General features: G+C 39.5%; 1 protein-coding gene across 3 annotated transcripts in view; it reads left to right on the forward strand.

Moving 5' to 3' along the window:
- The window catches only part of LOC113033288 (GDNF family receptor alpha-2-like), a 70216-nt gene extending 58146 nt beyond the window's left edge, over positions 1–12070 (forward strand). For 2 of the 3 annotated variants that reach the window (XM_026186957.2, XM_080309071.1), the window contains exons 7-9: positions 2410–2552; positions 9899–9928; positions 10891–12070. In XM_026186957.2, the coding sequence (XP_026042742.2) occupies positions 2410–2552; positions 9899–9928; positions 10891–11016 (299 nt within the window). In that variant the 3' untranslated portion in view covers positions 11017–12070. The remainder of the gene's footprint in view (positions 1–2409; positions 2553–9898; positions 9929–10890) is intronic. The other variant, XM_026186958.2, reaches the window with a different exon arrangement.
- The last annotated feature ends 3397 nt before the right edge of the window (positions 12071–15467 follow it).

The raw sequence follows: 15467 nt of genomic DNA on the forward strand, positions 1-15467 counted from the left end.
GACATGTGTTGGGGTAAAATTAGTGACCAAGACAAATCTGAAGCTGTTATTTAAAGGTAAAAAAAACTTTAATTATAACAATAATATGTCACTATATAGACTCTTCTTTTATCTTTGCCATGTATGCAAACTAGATTTATATCTGTTTACATCTTGAGCTAATTGTATTGCATCTTCATTACCAATTTAATTATGTAATTAAATTCTTACAGCTTTAACTGTGCTGTAGATCATGAGAAAATATTTAGTGTAAACCTTTAGATCTGCAGCAGAGTTCATTTTGATACCTCATCCATCACAGCATACTTCAAGTGAAATCAGAAAAACATGCTTTAGATGGTTCATTTACTGTCCTTGAACTGTTCCCAATTTTTCCTTACAAGCTCCAGCAAAAACAATGGTCCAACAGAAGACTAGATTAGAATTCCGATTTGTATAAAATATATGGGAGGCCAACAAAGAACATTCCAGCTTAGAGTTATTATGACAGTCAGACCCTGACTCCCCCTTCCCCTGTCTCTGCTTCTCTTGTTCTCTCCTTCCTTCTCATTTCATCTATCCCTGCAGGTGCGACAATACAGGCTGTGCCCAGGGGTTAAAGGAAAGCTTAATATGAGCCATTAAAAAATGGAATTGCTGTTGGCAATGAGCTTAATCACTCAGTGGAACATTTGGGTGCAGTAAAACATCCTGGGTGGAGGCCCCCCAGCCAACTAGTTTGATCTATGACTTTATTCACCCATTTCACATCTTTGAGGGGGATTGCTAACCATAGCTGACCCTGACAAACAGATGCTTAACATTACAGGTCTTAGCAGCACTCCACTAGCTCTTGACTGCTAGCATTGACATTGTTAAGCCTCGCCAGTGAACTCGATTTTTCTCTGAACCACTCTCCTGCTTTCTAGCAGAAGTCCAAATTGTCAGTGTCGACCAGCATAAAAAAATATGAAGTGTGCTCTTCTGTGTGTTTTGTGTGCAAGTGAATATGTGTACCTGGGTGAGTGTCTTTGCTGTTCAAATACTTGTGTGTGCGTGTGTCTGTGTGTAGGCGGACCAACAAATGTGACAGACAAATTTATGTGGCCAAGCACCGGTAGTACTAGGGACTGTGTAGCCATCTGATTATGCATGTGCATTCCACAACTATCTTATTTGTCCTTTGTGTGGTGGTGTGGAAATGCCATTTCTCCTTTGTTTGGGAATGTTTTGAATTTGATCAGTCACATAAATCTATTCAAAGTCATCTCTGCATGCTGACCTTATAATGGAGGTGGTTGCCAAGCAATTACATGCCTTGCCTTCTCTCTGGCTGAACAAAGAGAAACAAGCCTTGTGTTTTAAACGGATGAGCGGTGAAAAGGTACTCAGCGCCTATTTTTACCATATCTAGCTGGAAAGCTGACTGAACAGGGATTTATCACATTTCTACAGAGACACACACATGCACTTAGACACAAAATTAAACACATGTGTACAGCACATCTGCAGGCGCTGATATGCTAGGGCTCGTATTTATTCACATGCTGTCCTCTGTTTGAACTAGTTGATTTCCCTCTTTTAAAAGATTGTATTGCTTTTCATGCTAACAAACAAATTAGGACTCATCTTTGCAAGCGTGGTCATTTTAGCGCTATTTAGTCAGCTCGTAGCAGTTTGAGAATGGCTGTTGCATCGTAAGAGAGTTTTTTGTAATATGCATGAATCCAACATAAAGCAAAGTTGGTTGTATTTGATAAATATAATCTGTTGTGTCGCCGCAGGATTCGCTTGTAAAGGATCATAGAAAACGCAGATTAATTCGTGATCCAGTTCTTTCGTGACTTGCTCCTAATCGAAATGCTGTCACACTGCAAGACGATCATCTGTGATAGATCACAACATCTGTGTAAATGGAAACTTAAAAAAAAAATGCTCAAAAAGGCAAAAAGGAAAATGTATTTATTGACTTCATTTATAATGCATGAAATACAATTAATTAGCTCTCAGATGCTTGGCACAACTGTATCAATAATGTATCGCTAGAGGAAGTGATTCAATTTATTGCCTTATCAATATTTTGTGCCGCCGCTAATAAATAGCATAAATATGCGAGGCAGTCAAAAAGGAAGGCATAACTTACAAAATAAAACATAAGGCAGTGCTTAGTAATGACAGACAAAACTCGGATAGCAATTTGTGATTAGTTTGGCATATTTCTCTGAAGCTTACTGACAAAGCAAAAAGACTGGCTCTCTGTGCTCTTTCTGCTCCATCCTTCCTCAGTCTCACTCAGCCTTGCCTCATTCCTTTAGTTGCCAAAGATTGGGCAGGGTACCAAAAAGTTGACTTAGAGCTGTCTGTCTGCTAGCTGGCTTCTTGTTGGGATGGCAGTCAAACCCAAATGACTTTATGTCTCTGTTCCTGCAGGAAATGCCATTCAGGCCTTTGGTTATGGGATAGACAACACACAGAACAAAAGTGGGCCTGTCCCAGGCCCCTCAGCGACACCGAAGCCAGACCCTGTATCGACACAGGAGATCTCAGAAAATCTCCCAGTGACTATCCCAAAGGTAAAAGGTTCTCAATGTTTCATTACATGGGATGTTTTACATGTAGATGTTAAATGTGATGGCAAAATGTAATTTAGAGTTGTTATTTACTGCCTGTTTGGCAATCGGGTATGCTCTGCAGTTTGAAGGCTACTAATATGAAGCTTCTGTGTATGTTCAATAAGCAAGATCTGTAATCACTCATGTGCTTGCTTTCCCAGGGGTTCGACTGCTAGTCTATTCTTTACATTGCTCCCACTTTCCCACGCTGCCAGACTCAGTACTGTTCATTACAATCCATATTACAGTCATTACTGTAGACCAATAATCTTCTTGCCTGCCTTCTTTGAGCCAATCAGCCTCCACTCTGCATGCATTAAAACTCACTGCAATGTGCCTGATCATGCAACAGCTAACAATCATGTTTTGTTTTGTTTGTTTGTTTTTTTATTCTGTACCCTGTCACAGTAAGATCGCTGTTTTTTTGGGGAAGTTCTGTGCTAAATCTTATCAATGCTGGGGTTCCTTTCTGCCATGATGGCTCATCTTATCAGCAAATAGATCTCAAGAAATCATATTCAATTCTTTCAAATGCTCTCTCCTCATTGAACTTAGTTAATCGTGACACATTTAGGTCAACTCACTGTAAAAGTTAAATAGATGTGGATGTTGCTTTATTTTGTTTTTTGTCACATCAAAAATATACATTTTCATCTCTTTCCTGCTACTTCTCTGCATACATTTGATAAAATGGACCAACTGCAAGGAGAATCACAAAAATACTCCTCCGCTCTCTCTTTTGTACAGTGGCAAAATAATAAGACTCAACGTGCTGCACCGTTCACATTCGCATCACATACAATCTCTATGCTTGTTAAAGCAATTGGCACATCAAAACAGACGCTTTATGATAACACAGTTTATGCTACACACCCAAGATGATGACATGTGGTTGAAATATTATATTTTTCTTACAGACAAAGAAAGAGTGAAAGGAATGGGAGGTGGAGGCTTAATCTGGATTAGATGTTCTAAAATACTGGCCCAGGGCCTGTTCTCTGCTGAATGCTGTCTACTATGAAGACTGCAGTTAACTCAACTATAACTAGGTTCACTGTCTGGAGCAGAAAACATTACCACTTTTTTTAATGCTGTGCTGCACAAATGCATAGCTCTTTGTCTTTTAACATAACTCTTCTTCATTTTCTCTTCAAATAAGTGTAAAAATGACAGAATTAAGTTATTCACCAAAGAATCCTTCTTTTTATGAGTCTCTCTGCTACAGAAATATTTCACTTTACACTATAGGTCGAGAAGAGGCTTTTCTTTTTATCTAGCTGTTGAGTTGGATTAGTTTTCACAGTGAATTACGGCTGTGTTTTACAGATGTATTTTAGATGTTTTGTGCAGCTTTCTAAAGTAAGAGTAATGACGCTTTTCACCTTTGCAGGAGACCCATGTGCCCATGTTTGGCAGCGGTATAAAACTGTGCTTTATAAAATATTCTGCTGCTGATGTTGTTGTTCATGTCATTTTTCAGTGACTGTTACATATCCAAATCCAAGTAATGTGCACGGTTTAGGAATGCAAATTTGTGTTCTGAATGAACAACTACCATTAAGACATTTCGCATCAGAGCCGTTAAATGTTAAATGTGCAGTTTTGTGCTTTGCACACAAACCCTCGTTGATTGGAACACAGGAAATTAAAACCTTATGTCGTGATCACTGCGTTTGAGCCTTGTTTTCGGTCTTGAATTTTTAGTTAATATGTTAAAGTTTGAGTTTCTGCTTTGTTTCTCTTGTTATTTCTGTTTAGAAAGTTTAGATCTTTGTTTATTTTATTTTCCAAATCCATTTTTTTCCCTATTATTATTCCACTGCTGTGCCTTCTGTTGGATTGTTTTGGAGTTTGCATTATTGCATCAGCCTAATAAAACAACTCATTTTTTGTTCATTCGGTCTACCTTGTGCATGCCACTGCTGGGTCCCAGTTCTGCAAACCTTGGACCCAGCAGTAGAGTCTGAACAGCAGCAGGTGGCTTTCTCGTTTTTTGAGAAGAATTTTGGAACTGAATATGAGCCTATCTCCAGAGGGGCTTACCAAGGCAATGGGGGCCTCACCCAGTAGTTGTGCTCCTGAGGGAAGCCATACCTCAAGGCTACCAAGCCTGCAGGTCCAACTTCCACCAGAAGTCAAATTGGGTTAAGTGTGCAGCTAGATTGTCTGCCACCTGCTGTTGCTCCTGTCAACTACCCAAACCAGCATTTAAATCTCTGCCATCTTAAAAGAGCGACTGCAGCCCTTGGCAACACTGCCGATTGCAGCCTCAGCAGCCAATTCCTCCGCCTGAGTGTTTACCCAAACTCCATGCCCTGAGTTCCTTTTTTTTTTTAATTCTGGCTACCCCGTGACCATGTATACTGTGTCCAAACCAGTATCCCCTGTGAGACTGGGGTCCCTAAAACTCAGCCTGTGTGTCCTAACCTGTCCTAGCTGAGTGTCCTGTGGTGACAAAGCTGGTGCAACCCAAGAGTCCTGTGCCTAAGCAAATAGAGCTCACCAACACTCAACCACCTGAGGAACTTCATTGCCTCCACTGGACACCTGTCTCATTACCCTTCAGTTTCCACTTACCTGATTGCCCCCTTGTGCATAAATAGTCCTGCATCTGTTGTACTTACAAGTGCCCCTCCATTGTGTTCTCCTGTGATTCCGTTGGATTTCTTTTGGCTCATTTTTAGACTTTGTGTCTCTGCATCTGCAAGAAAACGGCTCACTTTCTGTTCATTTAGTCTTCCTTTTGTGTCTTTGGATTTCAATTCTGTAAAACCTGACACCCTAAAAATGTTGCAAAGAGGAAAATTAATGAATAAGCACAGCTGATAACATTAACAGTGTGTGTATTACCGAAAGGTAGAGAAAGAGAGAGGATAGCAGAGGGCGAATGGGTGGTGAAACCGCTTTCTCCAAAGGTTGTGTGTGTGTGTGTGTGTCAGTATTGATGCACTGCTCAGTGCCTGTCTCACTGCAGCATGGTGTTTAATTTATTGTAAAAATGGTAATTAGGAAACAATAAGACGTGTGATTACTCAAGCAGGAAGTTTATAATTAGAGAGGGAGCTGGTAGCGACATTTTGGGCGGCCCTGAGTTCTTAGACAACTATGCCTGGCAATTAAAACTTGTCAAACTTCCATGGCAGATAAATTGGGGGTGTGTTGTTATGGTATGAGTCCTCTTGGCAGAAGACTGACTGTCCAGAGCTGTAAATCTCACTGTGGCTCATTGAGTAAACATGTGGTCTGAAGCTTGGTCCTTTGAGCACTGTAAAGATGCATCCATATTTAGGTAGAACTGAGCAGTGCCATGCTCCCAACTCCAGTGGTGAGGTTACGCACGTGATATTTGTGTACCCAGTTTAAATGTGCATTACAACAAACTGATACAGTTTCTAAAGCAAACTAAGTCTGTTTTGAATGGCAGTTATCACTTGTTTACAGGGTCATGTCACCAGTATGCAAGGTCTTCCACCAACCATTTGGCCCTTAAAACCTCATGTGTTTGGAAGTTTTGTTGGCGTACTGATTATGTTCATTTGTACACACTGTTTGGTTGAGGCGCCAAAATTACTTCTCTGGGAAGGCACTAAATTCATTTGATTAGTCTTTGGAAACAAGATTTTAGTTTAGATTAAAACACACCATTTCACATCACTAAACACATATTACAAAGCTCAACATTCCAGGTGATGAATAAACATCAATCCAATATTTGTATCAGTTGTTATTCCTGTACTGCCTTAAAAAAGTTTCTTTTTTTTAAAGTGAGTGAGCAGCTCTGTGCAGCCGATCTGTTAAATTCAGGTCTGTGTTTTTAAATATTTATGTACTATGCCAGCAGTGTACTGGTGGCAAACAGTTCTAAGAGTTTATGGAAGGAGCTAACTGCAAACAGTTAGTGGTTTCAAGGTATTTCATGTCCGCTACATCAAATTTTCTTTGCAGGAGTTTGTGGATTGATGATGGGTGAAAAGCTCAGATGAGTTTTCCTTGTCAGCTTCTCTCGCTCTCAGTCTCACACTTGTTATGTTCATTATTTATTGGACCTGCTTTAACATACCAGGTTGTCCTCGGCTCCACTCTGTGCGTGAGGAGATGCACACATGTAAAACTGGGAGAAGACAAAGGCAGCAAAGTGCAGTATACTAAGGTGAAATTAAACAAATGGAAAAAGAATCACCGTTCATTTGCGTTATGCTGGTGCTGATTAAATTATTTCACTAATAAACACAATTTCAGTGAATAAGCTTGCAAATATTTATTAGCCATATTGTGCTTTATGAAGTTTGGAAAGTAATGTTTAAATTCAGCCCGACGTTGCCTTACACAAGATTATCTTATATCAGTACTGCAAATGAAAAAGTTGAACTGGTGCATCCCTGATCAACTGCAGATTTAACATGTACTTATTCCCACAACTGCGAAAAGCATCACTTGATCTGGATTACTTTCTGTTTATCGTGATTACTATCTTGTACCATCTTGGCTACAGGCAGGTACCAGGAGGGTGTCTACTAGTCATATCTATGGGACAGATTGCAAATTATAACTGGCCATTCAAAGGGCTGATAACAGTCAAAGTGGGTACTATCTTTTTGCTTCTATGTAGTAGCTCTAATATGAACTCAAAGGATTTGGCTAAAAATAGACCACTCTGCATAAAGCAGTTTAATACTTTAAGTCATTTATATATGACACAAACAACAATAATATATGTTAAATCACACAAGTCACCTGGAATCTCAGTGCGGGTGTACAGAAATCTGAATTTCCAAAATATTCGTGTATCTCAAAAGGATAAACCCTCATTTGATGCCAAGGACTCGGTTCCAATCTCAGCAGGAGATATTATATTATTGCTCTCTGCTGTAAGTAAATATGCATTTTTATTTAAATCTATTACTGTGTAAAAGGATATGACTTTAAGAAAGATAAGATATATATATAGTCAGTTATTTGAACATGTAGTGGTTAAAATTCTGTTGCAACATCAGGTAAGTTTGATTTAGACATCAAACAAGTTCACTGTGATTTTAGAGGGCTTTGAACCCAAATCAAGGGGAAAATGTTCAGTGGGAATGACATTTATCATAGATTGGATGGTTTTTGAAACCTTATTCAATAAACAATCAGTCAGGGATCTTTAAGTGGTGACCATTATATAAAAGCAACAGATAATTCACCATGACCATCACTGGCCACTTCATTAGGTACACTTGTTCAAATGCTTGTTAAGGAATATGTTCAATCAACTAGTCACATGGCGACAACTAAATACATTTAAGCATGTTCAAGAACTTCAAACCAAGCATAAGAATGAGGAAGAAAGGTGGCGTTGAACATGGCTTCGTTTTTGGTGCCAGATGAGTACTTTCTGAGACTCTACAGAGATTTTACTGGCATTTTCCCCAAACAACCATCTCTAGGATTTACAGAGAATGGTCTAAAAAAGAGAAAATATACAGTGAGCAGTCGTTGCCTTTGATGAAAATGCCTTGTTGATGGAGAAGGTCAGAGGAGAATGGCCATACTGCCTCAGGCTGATAGGAAGGCAACAGCAACTCAGATAACCACTCGTTACAGCCAGTTTATGCAGACGACCTTCTCCGAATACACGTCAAAGCTTGAAAGCTGGTGGGCTACAGCCGCAAAACACCAATCCAGTTGCCACTGTTGTCAGTTAACAGGAAACTGAGGCCAAAGCGCACCACATTCACACAGTTTCACCAAAATTGGAAAAGATTGGAAAGATGTTGTGAGTTGTTCTGAAATGTTATGAGTATGGACATTCAGATGGTAGGGTCAGAGTTTGTCATGAACAATATGAAAACATGGATCTGCCTTGTTTCAATAGTTCAGGCTGTTGGTGGTATAATGCAGTGAGGGATGCTTTCTGGGCATTTTTCCAGCTCTTTAACACAAATTGAGCATTGTTTAAATGCCACAGCTTACTTCGCCTTAGTTACTGACCATGTCCATCCCTGTATGGCCACATTGTATCCTTCTTCTGATGGTTGTGTTGGGATGTGGTGGAACAGGAGATTCACATCATGCATGTGCAGCAACTGCTTGATGCTATCAAGTCAATGTGGACCAGAATCTCTGAGGAATCTTTCCAACACCTTGTTGAATTTGTGCCATGAAGAATTAAAACAGCTCTGAAGACATTGTGGAACTGGCAAGGTGTAACTAATGAAGTGGCCGGTGAGTGTACGTTGACAACATAGCCTCATTAGCAGATTTTTGTACAGCTTGCCTTTTTCCCCACACCTTGTGCCTTCTTTCAAATGACTCAATGTTACTATGCGATGCCATTTCAAACCAATTACCTTCACATTTACCAAACTTGTGTTCAGGAAGTGCCTACTGATTCTACAGTTTTTGCAATGTGTTTCTTTGAAATGTTAAATTTTATTAAAAGCAACTCGTGCAAGTGATCAGTCTCCACGCCCACATTACACACACCCAAACACACACTCTGAGCTCGCAGGCAGCGGAAGGCTAGTGTTGTCTGTGCTCTCATGTAACCCTGTCACTGTTGATTTTCAGCTCAATTGAATGGAACTGACTGGTGGAAAAAGGCTACATAACTCAGGGTTACTCAATAAGTAGTTGCAGTTTCGCTGCAAATTTGACAGTGAATGAAAACAAGTGCTGTCTAGATGTGTGTTTACCACTTAAATGACAAGTCACGTGCATTTTTAACAGTTTAAATAAATGCTTTTGTTTCTCTCGCTCTCTCTGCCTGTAAACAAATAAGGACATTTCGACATTGTCTGTATTCTGTCATGTATATGCATGTGTTTGTGCTTTATCCCTTTGTTCATGTGTGTGCAGCTTATCACAAGCCTGAGTGTATGTGTGGATATTGGCTGCAGCTAGAGATCTGGACTCATGTCAACAGGCTGCTGCCACACATCACTGCCCTTGCTAATTAATTGGCTTTTAGTCGCGGATGTGTTTGGTGCATTGTCAGGCTACCCAGTGCTGCTCCTCCGCGCGTGCACCCCTCTTTTTTTGGCAACTGTCATTTCAATCATTTCTTTGTAAAGTGCAAATTCACAAACACAGGTACTGTGATAACTGAGGCTACTTGAAACACCCCCTTTGTCTCCCTCGTTCTCCCTCTTGCATCCTTCTTCACAGAAGCAAAAATATGGCTGTCTTGTTAAAATAACTCAACAATTTTCTCGTTTCATTGTTTATTTTCTCATTTATGTGTTGCCTCGTTCTGGTGGAAGACGAAGTGCTGGTAGATAACATCATAGTAAATCTTTTTCTTTTCTTTTTTTTTTTCCTGTGCACAGCGAAATGGGCGAATACATGGTGAAGATGAGGTGAGGGGAAGGTGGAGGAGGGGAAAGAGGAGGAGAAAATGTTTCATGTTCCTTATGATGTGCCTCTGTATTGCTGTGCAGGACTGAAAATGGTACCTTTGCAAATTGAGCAGGACTGCTTTAACTTGAAGGCAAATGGTTATGCTTTGTGTTACAGAAATCCGAGAAAATTGAAAAAGTATTCAAAATGCTAACAATTTTATGGAACGGCATATAATAAAACCCATTGTAGCGCGGGTATAACGGTGGAACTCTGGAGGCCACAGAATTTAATATCTGTGCTGATTCCCACTCGTCTCCGCCATAATGTGAACAGTGTGGGAAAATAAACTTCACAAGTTTATTCTCTCTTGTGCATAAGAATAAACACTGTAGCGTTTTGATTGTGCACACTCAAACAAGGGGTCTTGTTTTCTTGGGCCTCTACTTGCTGTAAGATTTGCCTCATGAAATATTGAAAAGAAATCCATAGCCGCCGCTGGCTTCTGTAGTGTGTGTTTGGCTTCGTGGCATGTTTTTCTTGTAAATAAAGTCTGTAATGATAGCTTTAAAAACTGTTTAGAGACTTGCTGGCACAGCCTAAAAGAGTTTTTGAGAAAAAAAAAAAGAAAAAGTGCACACAAGAAGCTTTCCTTTGTTGCCAACTTGTTTAAGAAGCAAGGAGCATACTAAGCAGCACGGGCTTGAAATATACTTCACATATCAAAACGTTTGGTGGATCAAACACTTAATGTTCATGCCAAAGTGGATGTACTGCGAATGTCATTTCTTGCTTTGACTTTCTGAATGATGTTTTCTCTTCTTCTCTTTAGCAGTGACCCTGTCCTCTCTCATTTCCCTCCTGTCCTGTCTGACCTCTCTCTTATCAAATGCCAGAACAGGAAAGCAGCATGAATTGTGAGTCATGTCTAACCTTTTGCGGATCTCTCTCTCCCTCTGTGTGTCCCTCTCTATCTGCCCAGTATCACCAACCAAGAGGTGGTGTCATGGACCTGGGAGAGGATCACTCTTCTTGTCTCTATGCCAGTGTCTGGGCTCTGCTTCCCAGCCTGGCTTTGGCTCTGGTCCTGGCCCAGCATGCCTTATAGAAGCGCCAGGAGGAGAAAAAAGAGGTCATCCACCCACAAGCTGATCCCAAATGCAGAAGGTGTTATTCCTGAGACTGATATTAAGAAGGCTGATTCTCTGGACAGTTGACATGGATGGCATTTACGAAAGAGAAAAACAAAAGGCCGAGAGAGGTGGAAATGACTGAAATTTTATAACTGTGAATTTGTTGTTCATTTATCGTATCATTCGGGCAGACCGCAACTGTGATGGAGCACATGGCTTTACAAAAGACCCTTGGTATGAGAGGCCATGAAGGCCGCTCTCTGACTGAGTCACGAAAAAAACCCAGAGGACTGAAGCTGCTCATGTCAAAGACTTCTGCACTTTTCTCACCAAAGGAGGGCGAGAGGGCGGGAATGAACAACACAATTAAAAGAAGGCAAGGCAGGATTGGCAGAAAAGAAATTGTTGCAAAGAGAAAAGGAGTGAGCTTGAAGTAAATGTCATATAGTGAGATGGGAAAAAAAGAAGGAATCGTTTTTATTTGCTTTGGGTCTTGGACTTAATCTTCTCTTGGATGAACAGATTGCACATTTAGAGGCATGGATGGGGGATGATTACGTTCTGTTTCTTCAAATCTAGTGTAAACTCTAAATTGTAAAGCCTACTCAATGTTCTAAGTGTTGGTATAGTATCTGTGACCATAATCAATCTACAGTACCGAGCTTTCATTTGGGTGCTACAGTGTACCTTTTAAGCAGGCAGCGAAAAGAGCTAAAGGCGGCCGTATTAAACAGTTAATGGTCTTATGGTCATTTAAGATGTTGTTGATAATTGTGGGTGTTCGCCATATGTCCACCCGCACACGTGTATATTTCTGTCTCTATGTATATAAACAACACTTTTTCTTTCATTCAGCCTAATGATATCTAGTACCTTTAAAGGACATTATTGTATGCACAGGTGGCTCTGTACTGGTACTGAAGGAAGGATTTCATTATCTGCATTTATATTTGTCTATTATGGTTTGATCACAAAGAATGTATACAGGGATAAAATTAAACGAGCTCCAACTGCTTGAAAAAGCCATAATGTGTGTGTGAATATTGTAATATTTGTTTACTGTGTGTGTCTGTCTATGTGTGTACAAACTCATTACAATGTGTGAATGGGTTTACAAGCAGGAGAAAAGTAGCTTGTGAGGAGCATTTTGAATTGCCCGTGTGGGGGTTCATTTTGCCCCGTCAGACAGCAGAGGTTATGATGCATATTGTAATTGGAGAGTAAAATCACCTTGCAGTTCTGGTAAGCGTTTTTGGGACCTTCCAGCTCTTTTGTTTCCAATTTTAAGAGTCTCTGAACTTTTTCTTCATTTAGTTTTTGTCCAGAGGAGCGGAGAAGAGTGATAACAGCCTCTCACTAACAGATTGGGCCCGTTTGAGTGTGTGTGACTGCCTCTTATTATTGATGATTATTATTAGTATTATTAACAGACATGTGAAAATGTCAGCCTGTCCTTTAAATGGCTTCCTTTTAATGGGAAATTGTTCCACACAAGCAAATTTGTTTTGACTCTTCAGAAGAGGAGCTGATGTCTTCAGCTGCTTGGTGTCCACTGTTAAAAGGACATGAAAGTCATTCTGTGTAACTTGGGCAAATCAGCAATCAACTTAGCCACAATCTTTTGACCGTAGCTATAAAAGAGCACATTTGCAAACAAGATGAGGCCGAATGCATGATGTTACACCCATAAGAATATCGTTTTGCCCATCCGTGCATTGTGTTTGTTTTTGAAACACACGCTCTGACAGATGCTGAAAGAACAACAAAAAAATCAAGACTTGCGCTGGCATCTTTGCAGATGAGAGACATTTTTTGTGTGTTCATGCTTTCATAATTTTCCACTGCTCTGAATGAATGTTACCAGTAGTTTCACCAAAAACAAGTTTTTATTTTCAAACAGCACATCAAGTGTAGTGTTGTGACACATTAATGCCTGCTATAGAACCAAACAGCTTTGTGTTAGCAGGCAGGGTTTAGAAAAGGTTTACTATCTGCCCGGATCATGAATGTTGCATGAAACTCAGCTCAGTGTGCTTTCACCACCACGGGCTGGTTCGGTCTGGCAGAAATTACAGTCATTTCCTAAACTGGTGAGTTTATTGCAGATTACTGCTGCAAAATGGCAAAAATCTCAGCACAATATTTGTCTTTGCCTTCCACATTCAACACATTTTCATAAAGCAACCACCATGTTTTTGGCTGTAGATATATAGATATCCATTATATATAGATATAAATATATACAAGTGAATTGTAAGGATTTTTAACCTGTAGCAAATAATCGCACAATAATCACACACTTTCAATATTAAACAAAGAAAAACGCATGTATTTTTAAAAGTAAGTCTATGAACTCGTGCATGTGAACAATTTCTCTTTTTTTTTTCCTGATATCACATAATGAATGTTGCAGTCCTTTCGAATTGTAATGTACTTCTGTCAGTGTTTTCAGACTGCGTTGAAAAACTTTCAAGGTCTCTAAATTGTTGGACAAAGACACAATGTTTGTAGTTTTGCCTCCACCAAAGAGGATTTTAAATCAAACAATCAAGATGTGATTGAAGCACAGACTCTTTAATTCAAGGGTTTTAACAAAAAAATCACATTAACTATTCAGGAATTCCAGCTATTTTACAAATAGTCCCCCATTTCAAGAGGCTCAAAATTAATTAAAATAATTTTAATAGTGTGTTTTATTATTTTGCTGTTTTTAATACTTGGATGAGAATCCTTTTCAAGTTACTGCCTGCAGTGTAGAACCCATGGTGTTTCCTCACTTTCCTTCAACCTTCAGTTGCTGCTTGTTTGTGGTTCTTTCTGCATTCAGTATTTGCATTTAATAACTGGATGCTTTACTGGACTGAGATCAGGGGACTGACTTAGCCATTAAATATTATCCCGTTGCTTTGACTTCAGAAATTGTTGGGTTGTTTTTGTGGTGTGCTTTGGGGCATTGTCTATTTACACCGTTAAGTGCTGCCTGATCGGTTTTGGAGCATTTGGCTGAATCTGAGTAGAGACTATAGCTCTGTATAAATCACAATTCACCCTGCTGCTTCTCTCATCAGTCTATACTAGTGTCAGGGATCCACTGGTAGCCATACATGCCCAGGCCATACCACCACTACAATGGCAAGTGGCACAACTTGCCATGTTTGACAGATGATCGGGTGTGCTTTGGATCATAAGCTGTTTCTCTTCTTTCTCTTTTTCACTTCTGGTACAAGTTTATCTTTATGTCATTTGTCTAAAAAGTTTTGGGGGATTTTTTGCAAAAAAGTGCAGAACCTTTAGATGTTTTCTAGCAAAGTCTTGTGTGTAACCAGTGCTTTGCCCCCTGTTGTAAACGCTCTGTATTTACACTCATGATTGTACACCTTGATAATGATGCACATACCTACTCAAGAGTGTTCTTGACTTAGTAAAATGTTGCGAAGCTGTTATTCTTTACCAAGTAATAACTCTGCAGTTATTGACTTCTGTGGTCTTCTGTGGTCATTTTGGTGTTGCTGAGCTGGTCCGTGCATTCCTTCTTTTGCAGGATGAACCAGATTCTTGATTTGGCCACTCTTAAAGTTTTCGCTATCACTCTGATAGATCCCTCACTTACACTGACATCTCTCTTTAAAATTTAAAATTACAGTGAAAAACTACAAAATACAAATTCAACACTCAACTTCAGATATTCTGCCTGCTTCACCTCTCATGAAATAATAAGCAAACTATCTACACATGGCCCTGAAACTACTTGTCAGTCAATAGTCTAGTTATTGAGTATAAACTCAAGCTCCATTTTTTAGAGGCATTTATTGCTAAACAAAATTTGTTTTAAAACCCTTGAATTAAAGCTGTAAGTCTGCACTTCAATTGCATATTTAATGTGTGATTTAAAATCCGCTGTGGTGGTGCACAGAAAAAAAAAACTACAAACATTGCACCTTTACCCATGAGATTAGGAACCTAACTGTATGCTGCCATGTGGACAAAGTAGTTAGGTCTAAACAAATCTATCTGATCATCTATTTAAAACATATCTGCAAAATCAAGTGAAAATATCAGGCTCAGTTTGCGAGATTCTAAAAACATTACAAGAGTTTCTCATCCTACATCAATATTACACAATTTTGGAGGGTAAAATCCATCAAAGATGAAGCGGAGCTGCCAATTCTCCAGCAAGAACAGCCTCAGTAGTCCATAATACAATATAGGCATAATATATTTTAGTCCAGACCCACTCATGGACACAACCCAGTGCTCTCCTCAACAAACCTGAGTCCTTTTTATATCAAGATAACCTTATTATTTTTATATGCTTACTTTTTCAGATTGAATTATCTCTAAATATAGCATGCAGCATTCGAGGTCTTTGTGACGAGGCGTGTGGGTCTAGTTTGACACTTGGTTCCTCCTTTTGCAGCCACTTACC

This window comes from Astatotilapia calliptera, chromosome 12, assembly GCF_964374335.1.
Source record: "Astatotilapia calliptera chromosome 12, fAstCal68.1, whole genome shotgun sequence".
Taxonomy (NCBI): domain Eukaryota; kingdom Metazoa; phylum Chordata; class Actinopteri; order Cichliformes; family Cichlidae; genus Astatotilapia; species Astatotilapia calliptera.